General features: G+C 49.6%; 4 protein-coding genes across 4 annotated transcripts; 2 read left to right on the top strand and 2 right to left on the bottom strand.

Annotated features, from left to right (window-relative positions):
* Nucleotides 1–401: 401 nt before the first annotated feature.
* FOBCDRAFT_236102 (glycoside hydrolase superfamily) lies at nucleotides 402–2755 on the top strand (the record flags this gene model as incomplete). Its single annotated transcript, XM_059610045.1, has 3 exons — nucleotides 402–613; nucleotides 667–1008; nucleotides 1168–2755. 3 exons carry the CDS (start codon nucleotides 402–404, stop codon nucleotides 2753–2755), a joined length of 2142 nt encoding a protein of 713 aa, XP_059463970.1.
* On the bottom strand, nucleotides 2687–4096 carry FOBCDRAFT_213617 (uncharacterized protein). The gene is made up of 2 exons (XM_031194910.3): nucleotides 2953–4096; nucleotides 2687–2892 (listed from the first exon to the last, which is right to left on the bottom strand). The coding sequence occupies exons 1-2, from the start codon at nucleotides 3892–3894 to the stop codon at nucleotides 2839–2841; spliced, it is 996 nt and encodes a 331-aa protein (XP_031029648.2). The 5' UTR covers nucleotides 3895–4096; the 3' UTR covers nucleotides 2687–2838.
* Nucleotides 4097–4519: 423 nt separating this feature from the next.
* Nucleotides 4520–6416, top strand: FOBCDRAFT_213615 (uncharacterized protein). Its single transcript, XM_031194909.3, has 5 exons — nucleotides 4520–4905; nucleotides 4971–5462; nucleotides 5519–5594; nucleotides 5645–6118; nucleotides 6179–6416. Exons 1-5 carry the CDS (start codon nucleotides 4663–4665, stop codon nucleotides 6280–6282), a joined length of 1389 nt encoding a protein of 462 aa, XP_031029647.3. The 5' UTR covers nucleotides 4520–4662; the 3' UTR covers nucleotides 6283–6416.
* Nucleotides 6397–14220, bottom strand: FOBCDRAFT_175226 (uncharacterized protein; the record flags this gene model as incomplete). Its single annotated transcript, XM_059608500.1, has 4 exons — nucleotides 13934–14220; nucleotides 8755–13751; nucleotides 7719–8535; nucleotides 6397–7655 (listed from the first exon to the last, which is right to left on the bottom strand). Exons 1-4 carry the CDS (start codon nucleotides 14199–14201, stop codon nucleotides 6397–6399), a joined length of 7341 nt encoding a protein of 2446 aa, XP_059463969.1. The 5' UTR covers nucleotides 14202–14220.
* Nucleotides 14221–14858: the final 638 nt, after the last annotated feature.

Here is a 14858-nt window from a genome sequence, read left to right as displayed (position 1 = left end):
CGCCTGCTGATCGTGACCTTATTCTTCAATGTATTATGCTTTTATTAAAAGCTTTGCTATTAGGCTATTTATAGTGTTGCATCAGTCCGTATTTTGCCTGAAACTGCACTCTCTACTCCCCGCATCCCCGCGGCTCCCCGCACTCAGTGATAATATCCGATAGGCTTCAACTGGGGTTAGACAATTGCCGATCGTTCCATATGCCGTTCTGAGAACACTGCGTCATTGAGTTTTTATTTGCTCGGCTATGGTGAGCCCCAAATGAGCATATGCATGACCGCGGTAACCGGATGGGAAGATCATTAAATGATCAAGCCGAGTGAGTAATAAAGTATAAAAGCACACAGAGAGTACAAGAGCTTTTGGCCAAGACAAGGTTGTTCTTCAGGCCGAGTGACACAATGTTGCTCAATCTTCAGGTCGCTGCCAGCGCTTTATCGCTTTCTCTTTTGAATGGGCTAGCTACAGCTGCTACGCCTTACACCTTGCCCGACTGTACGAAAGGACCTCTGAGCAAGAATGGAATTTGCGATACGTCGTTATCCCCTGCTAAAAGAGCTGCTGCTTTGGTCGCTGCTCTGACGCCCGAAGAGAAAGTGGGCAATCTGGTCAGGTAAGACACTCGCCCATAATCACTATTTGGGGATCGGAGTTGACTTAGAGTAGTAATGCAACTGGTGCACCAAGGATCGGACTTCCAAGGTACAACTGGTGGAACGAAGCCCTCCATGGCCTCGCTGGATCTCCAGGTGGTCGCTTTGCTGATACCCCTCCCTACAACGCCGCCACATCGTTTCCCATGCCTCTTCTCATGGCAGCTGCTTTCGATGATGATTTGATTCATGACATCGGCAATGTCGTCGGCACCGAAGCGCGTGCGTTCACCAACGGTGGCTGGCGCGGAGTTGACTTCTGGACACCCAATGTCAACCCCTTCAAAGATCCACGATGGGGTCGTGGCTCCGAAACTCCCGGTGAAGATGCTCTTCATGTCAGCCGCTATGCTCGGTACATCGTTAGAGGTCTTGAAGGCGATAAGGAGCAGCGACGTATTGTTGCGACTTGCAAGCATTACGCCGGTAACGACTTCGAGGATTGGGGAGGTTTTACCCGTCACGACTTTGATGCCAAGATTATTCCTCAAGACTTGGCTGAGTACTACGTCAGACCTTTCCAAGAGTGTACTCGCGATGCCAAGGTTGGCTCCATCATGTGCGCTTACAACGCCGTCAATGGCATCCCTGCGTGCGCAAACTCGTATCTTCAGGAGACTATCCTCAGAGGGCACTGGAACTGGACAAGAGATAACAACTGGATCACTAGTGATTGTGGAGCTATGCAGGATATTTGGCAGAATCACAAGTATGTCAAGACGAACGCTGAAGGTGCCCAGGTGGCTTTTGAGAATGGAATGGACTCCAGCTGCGAGTATACTACTACCAGCGACGTCTCCGATTCCTATAAGCAAGGTCTCTTGACCGAGAAGCTCATGGATCGTTCGTTGAAACGTCTTTTCGAAGGTCTTGTTCATACTGGTTTTTTCGACGGCGCCAAAGCACAATGGAACTCGCTCAGCTTTGCCGATGTCAACACCAAGGAGGCACAGGACCTAGCACTCAGGTCTGCTGTCGAGGGTGCAGTTCTTTTAAAGAACGATGGTACGCTACCCCTTAAGCTCAAGAAAAAGGATAGCGTTGCTTTGATTGGATTCTGGTCCAACGACACATCCAAGCTCCAGGGCGGATATAGTGGACGTGCTCCATTCCTCCATAGCCCGCTGTACGCAGCTGAGAAGCTTGGTCTTGACACCAACTTGGCCTGGGGCCCAACACTGCAGAACAGCTCCTCCCATGATAACTGGACTACCAATGCTGTTGCTGCTGCGAAGAAATCTGATTACATCCTGTACTTTGGAGGTCTCGACGCTTCAGCCGCAGGCGAGGACAGAGACCGCGAAAATCTTGACTGGCCCGAGAGCCAGTTGACTCTTCTCCAAAAGCTCTCTAGTCTCGGCAAGCCATTGGTTGTGATTCAGCTAGGTGATCAAGTCGATGACACTGCTCTTTTGAAGAACAAGAAGATCAACAGTATTCTTTGGGTAAACTACCCTGGTCAAGATGGCGGTACTGCGGTCATGGACTTACTCACCGGACGAAAGAGTCCAGCGGGTCGACTACCCGTCACGCAGTATCCCAGTAAATACACTGAGCAAATTGGCATGACCAACATGGACCTGAGACCTACCAAGTCATTGCCAGGAAGGACTTATCGCTGGTACTCTACTGCAGTTCTGCCCTATGGCTTTGGACTCCACTACACTACCTTCAAAGCCAAGTTCAAGTCCAACAAGTTGAACTTTGACATCCAGAAGCTTCTCAAGGGCTGCAGTGCTCAATACTCTGATACTTGTGCTCTGCCCCCCATTCAAGTCAGCATCAAGAACACTGGTAGTATTACCTCTGACTTTGTGTCTCTCGTCTTTATCAAGAGTGAAGTTGGGCCGAAGCCGTATCCGCTCAAGACACTTGCGGCTTATGGTCGCTTGCATGATGTCGCGCCATCTTCGACGAAGGATATCTCACTTGAGTGGACGTTGGATAACATTGCACGAAGGGGAGAGAATGGTGATTTGGTTGTTTATCCGGGGACTTACACCCTGTTGCTGGATGAGCCTACGCAAGCGAAGATCGAAGTCACGTTGACTGGAAAGAAGGCTACTTTGGACAAGTGGCCTCAAGACCCCAAGTCAGCCTGATTTCAGCTAGGGTTCTAAGAATTGACAGAACTATATGGTCTTATAAATATTATGTCTATAGTTTGAATTTAAGGCTTCATCTTTCATGTCCACAGTAACAAATTCCGCTCCTTATCCATTGCATTGATAAATGTGTACTATAAATGATTGTCAGTAAGATCGGACGTAAGCCACAGCTAAATAGATATGAGACGTACCTCCATGAATCTGGGCATACCATATACCCTGTCGCCAATCCAGTTGTCCTCATTGCTCACTGGCCTCAAGCCCATCGCCTCTAGAGAATACCACCACTTCAACCAGGATCTAAGGTCGTTTGGAACCGTGACGCCTTCTGGTGCTTTCTTAAGATGCATCTCGACCAACAACTGACCAAAAGGCAAAGTCGCATTTCCATTCTTCCTCTGCTCTTTGACAGATTCAATCAGCGACGTGAGAGCGTCAAACTCGGCTCCCTCTATGTCCATCTTGATAAGATCAACATAAGAATGCCCATTTATCTTCATAAGATCCTGTATCGAAAGCACAGGCGGTCTAGCCTTGCTGTCTGATACCTTTCCAATCATCGCTTTTTGAAATTTGGCACGCGACCATATAAACTCGGGAACTTGCTGCGCCCACTTATCAACGGTGCCGTCGTATCCCCATATACGAGCATTCGTGCGCTGGAGTAGTTCTGCCTCAAAAGAGGAGTCGTCACTCACCCCGAATGAGTAGACGATGAGTTCCCGTGCCTTGTTTGAGTCTGACGATGGGCCAGGGCATTCCTTCTCATAGCGCGACATACCGCAGATTATCTTGCCGCCATCACTGATTGACCCAACGCGCTCAAGATCGTGAGGACAGAAGAAGCTTGGGCGAGCAAAGTCCCATACGTTGAACGGGTTCATGTATCCGTCGGGAAACTTTGCATCATAGCCAACTACTTGGGCCATTTCTTCGCGAGCTTTGATAGAGCGTTTCCATAGCTTTTCGGCATGAGCGAGTCTTGAGTTTAGATGAGGATCGTTACTAAAGACCGCTGCATGATTTTGTAAAGATAGCGATGTTGAGACGTGAGGGGATGATCTCGTGAATAGTATAGTACAGAGCAGTAATGTCGCGAAGATAAAGGTGATTGTGATCAGTCTGTGAGACATGGCTGTGATGAAGTGGGTCTCGGGAAACTGGATGGATTTTCAGCATGAATCCTACAATCGATGTAGGGTAGTGAGAAATGTAAAACAGAACTCACATCAAGAATACTCCACGCAGCTGATATTGGCCATGAGTTTTCTCATAGTGAATTGAGGTAATTATCCCCTTTCCACTGCTGTTTTGGGTTTCACCTGAAGTGGCACGATCCGTTCGCAGAGCAGACGCGGACTCCAGATTAATAGGGCTAGTCCTACACGTAAAGTTCGGATCAAATTGCCGAGACGGGATAAACGGCAATGTGGATCGCTCCAGGTTAAGCTGTTTTCTCTTGATGAACCAATCTACCTGTCAACATGATAAGTTCGGCATGCTTGGTGTCTTGTCAGTTAGATAGATCTCTTCAGGCTATTATACCAATAGTGCTTTATTTATATCTTGATACCGATCAGCTGTCTTCTTTTTTCGCTCACGAAAGACTCCTACGTCAGCATTAAGATAAACGTCGATCCTTCTGACCCACAGTCTCGACTTTTCTGCCGGATTCCCGGGAGCCACTTCGGTGTTTTACGACAGAGACCAATGGGGGCTAGGCTTAGACATCAGGGGTACTGCATGAAACGTCAACGCCTCTGCACGGCCCCCGTCTCGTATTCCCACGATGGCATCGTCCAATTTTCTTAGCCTTTTCTTCCAAGCCTTTCCCTGTAATACACGACTTTTTGGGTATTGATGTCCTTGTTTCATAATACATCCCGACATGTCGGCAAGTTATGGATCACTACACCATCACTCTCATCATTGTCTCAATACCTCTCATTTCTGCTTCCTATTGGCATCACAGACATGTGACATCAAAGGCGGTTGGAGGCTCGGCGGACGAGGCCAATCGACTTGATATGATCGACGATGAGATCCACGATATTGATCACGAGTCCACTGGTGACAGATATTATAACTTCCGCAACAAGTTTCTGTGGGTTTATGGTTTGGCTATGGCTGCAGAATGGCTCCAGGTGCGTTTGAATGATAAGGACAACACCCAATAGAGCGATATCTAACTTCTAATGGTCGAGTGTAGGCATCTTATTTATACAGCTGTCTGAAGAATACACATAAACTATCAGAGCCTGTCATCGCGACTCTCTTTGCTACCGGTTTCGTCTCCGCTGGAATAGGCGCTATGTTCGTGGAGTCGCTGGCGGATAAGTATGGCAAAAGGTTCATGTGCCAATGCTACTGTGTGGTTTACTCAGTTTCCTGTGTCACCATGCTCAGCGGGAATTTACTGCTGTTGCTTGCGGGAAGAGTTTTGGCCGGACTTTGCACTACCTTGCTGTACTCGGTGTTTGAGAGTTGGATGACGGCTGAGTATAAACGACAAGGATTTGGTGACCGTGGGACTGCTTTGAGCACGATATATAGCATGATGGCTGTGACAAATGGCTTTGTTGCTGTTGGAAGTGGCATCGTAGCTCAAGCGGCCGTGAATGCCTTGGGCTCACATACTGCCCCCTTCTTACTGAGTGTCGTCTGTCTAAGCTTGGCACTGATGGTTATCACTCGATCTTGGGTAGAGTCTGCCTTTATGTGCAGTGCACTTTGTATCAGTTGCTAACGCAACTCCAGGCCGAGAATTGTGGCACACCAGGCAGGTCCCTGATGGCCGAAACCTCAGGGAAAGCCAGCGCTATCTCTCTTTTGAGTATGTAGCTACGACCCTCCGCCGTCGAATACAGCTGACAATATGAGTAGAAGACCCGAATGTGTTTATTGTCACACTGACCATGTGCTTCTTCGAGGGCTCTATTTGCGTTGTGCTTTACTCTTGGCCCCAGGCAATCATGTCAGCGCGAGCCCATGAAAGGATATGGGAGAATCCTCCTTTCGGTACCATGTTTGCGACTTTGATGGGTGCAATGTCTCTGGGCTCTTTCATGTTTCTTTATGCCTCGCGCGAGGCAAACTCGATACAACTTTCATCGCGCACAATTCAACTTGCGTCATCTATCTCGACCTCAGCTCTTCTGTTGACAATCTTACTCCGAGACGAGTTGAGTCGTTTCTGGGCGTTTTGCCTCTTCGAGATATGCGTCGGACTGTACTATCCGAGTATGGCCTACTTGAGAGGCCGGCTTCTTGAGGAGGAGCGAAGAGGTCGAGTGTACGGATTGATGAGGGTTCCACTCAATGTCTTCACCGTGATGTGTCTGACTACTGTTAATGAAGGTATGTTGCTTTCATCCCAAGCTTTGAGTTGAAGGTATGGTTGCTCACAATAGAATGCAGGAGATGAAAGCCGTGAGAACAGGTTCATAGTATGCAGCAGCCTTCTCTTGCTTGGGGGTTTGTTAATGTCTCGGTATGCTCCTAAGCAAAGCAGATCTTATTAAATAGGCAGCTATTATGCATGATACCTTCACCTAGAGCGAGCGTGTCGATACCATGAATACGATCTAAGACCCATTAAATATTATTCTAAAATCTCTAAATCTATGAGTATCTATCTAGACTTCCTCAACAGTCATACTCTTCTTTTCATCCTGCATCATAGCCGATACTAGCCCAGTGATCTCAGAAGCAAATTCTTCAGCCATCCCATGATCAAAGACCTTCTCATCGTACATGACTTTCAATATCGAAGTATCACCAAAGGACTTCGATACCTCCACTACAAGCGCATACGGCTGATACATTCGCACCTTTGACTTGGCCATAACAAGCCATCGATTCCGGGTTGTTTCATCATCCAAGGGAACCGGATCGAATGGCTGCGACAGAAACAAGACCTTGTTCCCATGAGCCGCGCGTGAAACATCCAGTGTCTGGTAGATATCGTCAAGTCCGACAAGACCATTCTCCGTGACAGCCCAAAAGTCCTCTTGTAATCTCGTAAGAAGATCTGAGACCTTTTCAGTGGAGCTCGTTCCGGTCCAGATCGGCAAGAAGTTGGCTAGAGTTCCGTTGATGGACTGAGGATCAGGGAGTGCGACGTTTCGTCCGCTGAGGAGATAATCGTATCGAACATGATCACTCTTGGTCGCCCTAGCCAACCAAAGCGTGAAAGCAGCCTGGAAGATGATACTCGGGGTGACGCCATAGTTCCTTGCCACTTGATCGATGCCGCGTGTATCCACCTTCATCTTGAAACTGGCGGTGACCTGAGGTTCACTCAACCCACTGAGATCCCTACCATGAAGAATCTGAGAGGACTGCCCTGCTTGGGAGAACTTGTCCTTCCAGTACTCAAGCGCCCTTGAGTTGTCTTGCTCAAAGACATGCTGAGCAAAATCACGGAACTCGACGCGAGGAGGCACAGGCTTGCCTTGTAGAATTTTCTCGAAGTGTTGATCAAAGACACGTAGAAGCGTTCCGTCGTATACAGCGTGGTCCATCTTGATGACTAGGTCCCAGGAAGAATCTCCGTGGGTGATGATGGCGTACTTGATGAAGGGGCGGCCGAACTCGAAGCGTGTTCGCCAGAAGTCCTCGAGAAAGTTGGATATCTCATCCTCAGAGTCCAGGGCGACAGTTGTGATGTTGAGCTGCGCATCGCGAAGAACAACTCCTACCCAGTTCCCGGGAGAAGCCGCTAGCCAGGTTGTGCGCAAGATGTCGTTGGCTTGGGTCAGTTGGGTGGTGGCTTTGATCCAGGCATCTGGCTCGATGACACCAGTCATGCGTCGCACGGTCTGAAGCACCCACATCTGGGAGTCTCGACCGCCCTGCTTCAAGAACTCTGTTTGGCCGGGTGGACAAGGGTATGCTGTAGAGTCAAAGGTCAGTATTTTATGGTCTATGCATTAAATATTCATAGAAGGCAACTTACCATACTCAACGTGATCATTCCACGTAAGCCCAGTGCTTTCAATGGCCTCCTTGACATTCTCGGGAACATTAAAGACCATTTTCCTGCCTCCTGCTTCTGTCTCCAGTCTTCGCATCGCAGAAGCCATGTCCTTGAGTTTGGGAGATTGGAGAATGTCGAGTACTGTGAGATGATAGCCGATTTTGCGCAGATGGCCGGTGAGACTGATTGCCGAAATAGAATCACCCCCTAAGGCCAAGAAGTTTGCCTCACGTCCGATTTGATCGGTCGGTAGGCCAAAGATTTCCGCCCAGACTGACTCCAAAGCAATCTCAGATAGGGTCTCTACAGGCACGATGGTGTGGCCTTGGCTGGGAGACTCAAGCACGCATTGCGATAACAAGTCCCGGTCGAGGTCATCCAGCATCTTCTTCAATGCCTTGCGGTCAACCTTTCGTGAAGGCAGCTTCGGGAAATCGGCCATGGGAATGACAAACTTGGGAATCATATAAGTCGCCAACGATCCAATTTTCTCGTGCAGATTCGTAAAGGTGTCTCTCAACTTGGAAGGGTCGATGATGCCAGTGCTATCCGTTCCAGCAGCAACATCGTCGTTGAAGGTACAGAACGCAACCAGGTGGACCTTATCATGAACTTTGGCAGCAACAGCAATGGCGTCCTTGACAAGACCCGAGTTCCGAATGGCATTCTCAACCTCTCCAAGTTCAATGCGGTGACCATGAATCTTGACCTGGTTGTCCTTACGACCAAGACACTCGATCTCGCCATCAGGTAACCATCGTGCCAAATCACCAGTTCTGTACATCCGAACTCCAAGCTGGGGGCTGTCGACGTACGCAGCAGTCGTCAGCTCAGGACGGTTAATATAGCCATCTGTCACCTGAGGACCAGCTATGCACAGCTCTCCGACGGCTCCGTAAGGCTGCAGTGTCTCGCCGTTTGGATCAAGGATGAATGCCATGACAGTATCAAATGGAGCACCAATGTTACCAACGACATGGCTGTCTGAGAACGACTCGATCCGCTTTGTGGTTACCACCATGGATGTTTCAGTTGGTCCGTAGACGTTCAAGATGCTGCAATGTGGCGCCCAAGTCTTGATGACGTCCGAGGTCAGCGGCTCACCTCCAACGATCAGTGTCTCAAATCGTGGGACATCTGCTGGGTTGAGTAACTTGGCAACTGTTGGTGTGATGATAGCCTGACGGACATCCATTCGGTTGATACAGCCTGTGATATCGGAGAGCAAGACGTCTGTCGGGGCCATACATAATGTGCCGCCACTGCTAAGTGTGTTGAAGAAATCTTGAACCGATGCGTCGAAGACGTAGTTGGCGAACTGCAAAGTCCTCCACCTGCCTTGGTTGCGACCTTCGACTTGTATCATGCTTGTGACGGCAGCGGCAGCGGTTCTGTGCGGAACCTTGACGCCCTTGGGGAGTCCTGTGCTTCCAGAGGTGTAGATGAGATATGCGAGGTTGTCTGGAGTATGACGGACAGCAGGAGTGGAATCTGCATCTTCGCCTCTGGAATTCGTCGAGCTGAGATCTTGATAGCCTTTCATCACCAGCGTACTCACCCCAAGTGATTCCTTGACATGGTCACCAAACTCGACATGCCCAGGATGAACAACAACGAGTTTTGCTGACGTGTCAGACACGATGTAGGAGTTTCTGTCCGTAGGATTGTCGGGACTCAGAGGAACATACGCTGCACCAGCTATCATTGTACCAAGAATGACGACCATCATATCAACGGACTTGTCAAGCATAATGGGCACAAGATCCCCTGGTTGTACGCCAGCGTCGATGAGTGTATGCGCAAAGCGATTCGCGAGTTTGTCGAGGACTCTGTAAGAGATGGTTTCCTTGTTATTGAAGTCAATTGCGATAGCATCTGGAGTCTCTTGTGCAATTCTCTTGAATGCGCTGTAAAGAAACTCTGGCTCTGGAACGCGGAGTGTCGACCGATTGGAGAGTTGGTTGAACACCAGATCATATTCGGCAGCACCCATGATGTTGGTAGACGAAAGGATAGAATCAGGTTTCTTGCAGAAAGTCTCTAGCACCTCGACCAATGAGTCCTTGATGAATCCCAAGCGTCGAGGGTCTATGTTGCTCGAAAGTCGGAGAATGGTAGAGTCACTCTGTCCCTGTGACTCTTGGACCTCCAGAACCGTCATGCCATGTCCAGACTCCCATTGAGGCCGCGAGCCACGCATCTTGAAGACCTCATGGGACTTTCGTGGCCTCTCGGTCTTGTTAGCATCAATCAAGATGTTGACGAGAGTGTCGATGTCTTGTGCACCAATAGCACCCGCTTTAAGGGCTGCGGCGATACCGACTTGAGAATGCTTGAGTAGCTGAGAAAACGAGGCAACTGTCTTCTGGGCGACTTCTCGGAGGGTAGATTCAGGGTCGAGCTTGATCCTCTGTGGCACAGTGCTCATGGTAGGTCCATCGAGATCATTGATACCAACGACAGGAGCTTCTCTGCCTGAAACAGTGGTTGCGAATGTGATGTCGTTGGTTCCCATCTGCCGAGACAGAACGATGGCCCAGGCGCTGTAGACGACTGCACCGAGAGTCAACCCAACACTTCTGGCGCGTGTAGTAAGACTGTATCCGAGATCGAACTCGAGTTTGCTGGTGTTGTAGAGCTGGTTGCTGTTCAGCCTGAGCACTTCAGCGCCTTGGAGGTACCCGGACCAGAATGAGGCGCTATTGGCAGAAAGCTCTTGTTGCAAGTATCGAATAAATCGGCTCAAGCTTGGGCGTTGAGGGACGAGGTTACCCATGTAGGCTGCCGCTACATCATCATACAGGAACCCATGGGACCAAAAGTCGAACAGTGAGTGGTGCATTGTTACGACCAGAGCCTGATCCGACGTCAGAGTTGCTTTCCACAGAGGCTTTTCCAAGTCCCATTGATGAACACCGCCACTTTGCTGGAAATCCCCTAGTGTCTGCTGCGACTCAAACCATGGAAGTTCCACATTGGACCTCACGGTCTGCACAAAGGACTGTTTGTGTGGAACGAATACGGTGCGCAGGATGTCGCGAGACCTGAACACCTGCTCAAAGCTGTCTCTCAGTCGTGAAAGATCCAGTTGACTTACATCCCAAGTTCTGGAATAGGTGTATGGATCTGAGGGTGAGTTGACTGATACCAGCATGGACTCTTGGAAGGGTGTGACAGGATAAGCGTCGCTGATATCACGGTTCGCCTGCAACTCTGAGAGCAGCTTCTCGTCCTGGAGAAGTGAGAACGGCGTCGGGTCCTGCTCATCCTCCGCACCAAGAGTCTGAGCACGGGAAGCAACGTCACTGAGAGAGATATAGGCCAGCAGGTCACCGAGCTCAGTAGCTAGACCGTGTTCACGTAGCTCTGACACAACCCGTATGGCCTCAATGGAAGTTCCGCCAAGGTCGGTAAAGGAATGGGATCGGCGAATGACAGAACTGTCAATCTTGAGAGATTCTGCCCACACCGATGCAATCTTTTCTTCGATGTCGGTGAGCATTTTCTCCACATTCTCTTTGTCGCCTAACTCCATGAGCTTGGCGAAGCCAGCGAAACCGAGCTCTTTTGCCTTACTTCGCAACAAGTGATAGTTGAGCTTCCCATTTCCGTTTCTGGGTACCGACTCAATGGGGATCCAAAGAGTGGGCGTCATGAATACTGGCAGGTTGGCACGGAGATGGTTCCTCGCTGCGTTGACTGCATCTCTAAAAGAAGTACCATCATCAAGGACGATACCAGTGGCCAGGACTGTTCGATCTTCAATCTTGACCGAGAACGTCACAGCTCCCTTGATTGCGTCAATTGACGTCAAAAGCCGATCTACTTCAGCAGGTTCGACCTTTTGCCCATTGATCTTGACCTGCATATCGACACGTCCTTCAATCTCGATCTGACCATTGGGAAGCCATCGAGCCTTATCACCAGTCCGGTAAAGCTTTCCAGGACCAAATGGGTTGGCGATGAAGGCTTTCTCGGTCAGTCCTGGCTCATTGATGTAGCCTTGTGCGAGCTGTGGACCGGCGAGACAGAGTTCACCAAAAACAAGTGGTGGTGAGAGCTCAGTGCTACCATGACGAAGGATAAAGACGCTCGTCGTGTCAATTGGCGGGTCCAGTATGCGAGGGTTCGGAACGTGTCCATCAACTGTAGTCAATGGTCTTCCAAAGTTGAGCTGTGTACACTCGCTTAGCCCATAGGTGTTTCTTAGCGTAAGGCCCTTGACAGAAGACCAAGTGTTCACAAGCTCTTGTGGGGTTTGCTCACCCACGAGCGTGATACTCTTGAGATTCGGGACGTCCTTGGGAGACAAAAGAGAAAGGGCGGAAGGAGTAATTCCAAGGGCATCGACCGAAAGCGCATTAATTACCCCACAGAGATCCCGAGTGAGTGCCTCTTTGGGTGCCAGCACCAGAGTTCCGCCGTTGACAAGAGTGCTCAAGATAGTCCGCTGAGCAGCGCTGAAACTTGGGTTGTAGAAGAGAAGCCAGCGGTTTAGCCCGTTCAGAGAGTGGTGCTGCATACCACTGGTGGCAGCTTCATGAGTGAGTACTGCACCTTTGGGCTTCCCTGTGCTGCCGGATGTGTAGATGATGTAACAGCGATCTTGAGGCTTGGCATGTACCCCGATGCCATCAGTGTTGTCGAGGGAGTGTGTGGCATCGGTTCTTAGCTGTGTGTAATCTTGTTCAATGTCGACAGTGTTTGGGAGCATGTTCATGTACTTGCGAGTAGAGAGAACCACTGCTGCATTGCAGTCGTTGACGACTTGCTCGAGGCGACTGACCGAGAATTCTGGATCAAGGACAGTATACGCTGACCCAGCCTTGAGTACCGCCAGGATGGTCACGACCAGATCCAGAGATCTGTCAGCCAAGATAGGATACACAGCACCCTTCTGGAGCCTGAGTCTCCTTGCGAGATGATTAGAAAGGCTGTTGAGCTGGGAGAAGGTGAGGGTAGCGTCTCCCTGGAAGTCAACGGCAACTCTTTCAGGGTATCGAGCTGCAGTCTTCTCAAACAAAGCAGGGATAGTCGTAGGCTGTACCCTGCGGGTGCTGACAGATCGTGATAGTATGAGACGCTTTTCAGCATCCGAAACGAGCTGGATGTCTGATAGAGGGAATCTGTCCACTGCGCTCAAGCCCTGGGCGGCACTGAAGATTGCCGAAACAAAGTGTCTAAAGACCAATTCAACCTTCTCCAGTGGGATCTTGGTCGTGCATTTGATCGCAAGCTGTAACACGCTGGCGTCGTTGATGCACAAGACGACAGGGAACTTCCTCAAGCTTGGCGCGATGCAGGGGGTGTTGGTTGTCTGGCTGTAACTCACGGCTGTTTCGATCAGCATGCCATCTGGGGCCTGCTCCTCGATTCCAGTGTATCCGATAAATGCGTGACGACCGGCTTCCGTATGGTAAGCATCCAGGGAGCCAGACAGGTCAGAGAAGGTTGCGTCTTCGCCAGTGGGAACTCGCATCCGGACGGGATAGGTTTGGTCAAGGCATCCGACGCAAGTATCTGAGCCCACAAAGTTTGCATCTCGGCGAACAGTTCCGAAAAGAACCTCTTCCGAGTCGGAGTGGGCGCTCAAGACATGGGCCCAGATTGCTTCGAGGAATGTCTGACGCCATGACTTGGAGTCTTCACGAGATTTCTCAAGACTATTGAGCTTGGCTAGCTCTGAGCCCTGGATGACGGCACTGACACCATGTCTGTCCTGGCTAAGACCATCCAGAGCGTCAGGTTCAAGACCAAAGATGGACTGGGGAGCAATATCTGACAGAGTCTTGGACCAGAAAGCTTTGGATGAGTCGATATCCTTGCGTTGCTGTGCGAGGTATCGTGTGTAGGTGGTGAATCCAGTACTTTCGATACTAGGGATACCGTGGATTTGAAGGAGGCAGTCCAGTCTGAGTGTGTGAAGTGAAGTGGTGTCAATGAGGGCACGATGGAAGTGAAGTACGAGATTGATCTCGTCAGAACGATTGTTGGCTTCAACCGTCAGGAATGCTGAGCCTCGGTGACGCTTTTCGAAGCCCTTTTCAGGACGGCGCCACTGAACAGGCTCAATGCATCGCTGAACCACGACTTTTGGCGTTGGTCCATGGGTAATGTAAGACCTAAGACATATGTCTAGTTGCGTCTGTTAGCAACAACTTCTGCATCGATCTTTAGGGGGGTAAAATACTTACGATGATATGCCAGAGATCTCCATGCATCAAAGATCTTCTCAGAGCTCAAAGCAGACGTCTTTCCAGAGAAGAGCACTGCTTCAGCCCATTGAACATCCTCTTTGAGGATGTCCTTCTGGACTTCAGTCGCAGGAAAGACAGTCTCAACGTCTGAGAAGCCCATGTCTTTCTCGTGTTTGACAAGAGCTTCGACAGGCTTGAGGCTGAGGCCGTGTTGGTAGGGGAGGAAGAAGTCCTCATGCTTCTCAATGTGATGATAGAGCTTCATGATGAAAGATGATTAAGTTATTAAGGGGATAAACAAAAGAGGTTGTGAATATTAATTCTAAGTGCTTTTGATCTATGAGGGAGATATGCTGGTGATACTGAATGAGATTGATAGTTGTTCTACAAGATTGTTCCTTATTTATATTAAATATCCTTCACTTCTCTCTGCTTCAGTTCTTTCGTTCATGTCTTTGAAAAATCTTTTCACAACCCGATGTGGTAACACAAAGACTCGGGCTCAATTGCCTTCTCTGCTGCAAGTATCTGCAAGTAAGCAGAGCGGCAATGCGGCCATGCCGAACGTTCTCCCGAAGGATTGGATTCCCTGCCCTACAAGGAGTAGAACACATCTCGTCATACGTTTCCTGCTACACGTTACTCAAAACATTTGGGAATAACCTCACAAAACTTGTGTAAGACGCGCACTATGCCTTTTTTGGAAGTGGCGATGATGCATGTACTGGATGTTGTGACTTGGTAGTATTCGGGTTGAGCAAGGCTTTCGCTTACGGCCCCACGATCTATGCAGTCTCACTGACGCCACGTGGGTTACATTGAAGACCAAATAAGGCAGTTATTGAATCAGCGGTTGCATACTCAATCCTTTCAATTACTCGTGTCCTCATTTCGTGATTGCGGCTCCATAAGATGTGTTTGA

The sequence above is a fragment of the Fusarium oxysporum genome, chromosome I (assembly GCF_013085055.1).
Source record: "Fusarium oxysporum Fo47 chromosome I, complete sequence".
In the NCBI taxonomy this organism is placed as follows: domain Eukaryota; kingdom Fungi; phylum Ascomycota; class Sordariomycetes; order Hypocreales; family Nectriaceae; genus Fusarium; species Fusarium oxysporum.
The sequence above is the reverse complement of the archived record's forward strand: the minus strand, read 5'-3'. Positions and strand labels throughout refer to the sequence as shown.